This window comes from Etheostoma cragini, chromosome 4 (genome assembly GCF_013103735.1).
Source record: "Etheostoma cragini isolate CJK2018 chromosome 4, CSU_Ecrag_1.0, whole genome shotgun sequence".
Taxonomy (NCBI): domain Eukaryota; kingdom Metazoa; phylum Chordata; class Actinopteri; order Perciformes; family Percidae; genus Etheostoma; species Etheostoma cragini.
The window spans coordinates 19,433,361-19,435,056 of NC_048410.1; the positions used below are offsets into that span (position 1 = coordinate 19,433,361).

The 1,696-nt window shown below is 46.8% G+C and overlaps 1 protein-coding gene across 1 annotated transcript in view; it reads left to right on the forward strand.

Moving 5' to 3' along the window:
- The first annotated feature begins 364 nt into the window (after window positions 1-364).
- Window positions 365-1,696, forward strand: part of slc32a1 (solute carrier family 32 member 1) — a 4,651-nt gene continuing 3,319 nt past the window's right edge. Inside the window, exon 1 of the mRNA XM_034870138.1 lies at window positions 365-1,338. Coding sequence (XP_034726029.1) covers window positions 952-1,338 — 387 coding nt within the window. The 5' untranslated portion in view covers window positions 365-951. The remainder of the gene's footprint in view (window positions 1,339-1,696) is intronic.

A 1,696-nucleotide genomic window follows, 5' to 3' on the forward strand; every position in this document is an offset into this window, starting at 1 on the left:
CAAATAGAGAAAATATTGTTTTTTCCTTAACAAACGCAACACGGTTATTTAAACCCGATCCATGTAATCCCAGAAGCAACTTGGGTTACTCGTGTAATGCTCCACGCCCTCTTCTGATTAAAAAGAATAACTAATAAAAAATAATTAGGCTAGATTCCTTGTAAAATAAAATCCTACATTTGTATTTTATCTGGTCCAAAGAGTTGGGGTTTTCGTCAAATTCCAGCCTTCTTTTATATGGGTAAAGTTATGCAGGATTTAAGGCCCCCGGAATGTCATTGGATGTCAGGATGAGGTATTATAGATCATGGGCTGGGGAAGGGATGGTGGGGGTTCTGCAAGCACCTCCCCTAGAAATGCAGCAAATCTCTCCCGTTTTCTCCTGGTGGGGCACTGGGAGGGCTGGAGACGTGCTTTGCATTGGCAGGCTGATGAGGACACGTGTCTCCTCCCTGCCTCCCCCCGGGCTCCACGGTACCGCATTGGCATCAGTAAAGACACCTGAAAACCGACAACCAACTCCTGGAAACGCTGCCTGCCATCTGATAACCCAAAAGAAAACGATATTATAGGCCCTACAGAAACCTGTGGCTCGCCTTTCTTCGTGCGTAAAGCTTTTGCGCACACCGCCTAACTGCCTCAGAGACTGAATAGGTGCGCTACTCGTCAAGCATCAGAGCGCAGTGCCAAGATGCAGAAACGGAGCAGCGACGTCTGAAGGTGACATGAACCTGGGGATAATCAAGAGCAGCAGGCGTACACTGAACAATAAGTGGAGATAGCAACTGAAAACCGTCGGTGTCTTGAAACAAAACTTGCGCTTTTCCTCGTGGCTTTATCTAATGCAGAAGATCGAGAGCCGTCATCCAAAGTAGCCTCACATTTTGACTGACTGGAGGAGAAAAACACTAATTAAGCTGCAGACAGTTGCAATTTAGGAGAGGAGCGAACATGGCGACGTTAATCAGAAGCAAGCTTTCTAATAAACTGTCAAATGCAGCCACCACTGTCTCCAACAAATCCCAGGCGAAGGTGAGCGGGATGTTCGCCAGGATGGGGTTCCAGGCCGCCACCGACGAGGAGGGTCTGGGCTTCGCCGCCTGTGATGACCTGGACTACGACCACCGGCAAGGCATGCAGATGGACATTTTGACAACCGATGAGATGGGAGGAGAGGGGAGCGGAGAAGCGCTGGATGGGGACAGCCACTACCAGAGGGACGGCACCGGTCCACCAAACTCAGCCTCAAAAGACGGAGATCTGGTGAACGAGTTGACTGAAGCCAAACCAAAAATCACCGCTTGGGAGGCGGGCTGGAACGTCACGAATGCAATCCAGGTAAAGACGCACTTCTCGGATTATAAACGGGCGGTTCCGGTGCTGTGTTCTAATTGGCTGAGGCGTCACCAGAACGGCTGTGAAATTTGAGATAAACGCACACCTGCGACCGTATTAAAAGTTTATTCAAATATTCTTATTTAAAACGCCAGGTTGTGAGTCCTTTGAAGCAACTTCGTCAAGTTGCTGTTTTTAATAATGCTGTAAAAAAAAAAAAGATTAACAACAAAAACTTTTAGTTTAAGAATAAAAGATTTCTTGAACCTCAACTAATTTTTATTCTTATATATTTTTATTTGAGCAGTGCAGAGATTTCAGAGCAGCTGAAAAAGGGAAAATTAATGCCCTGTGACTGCCC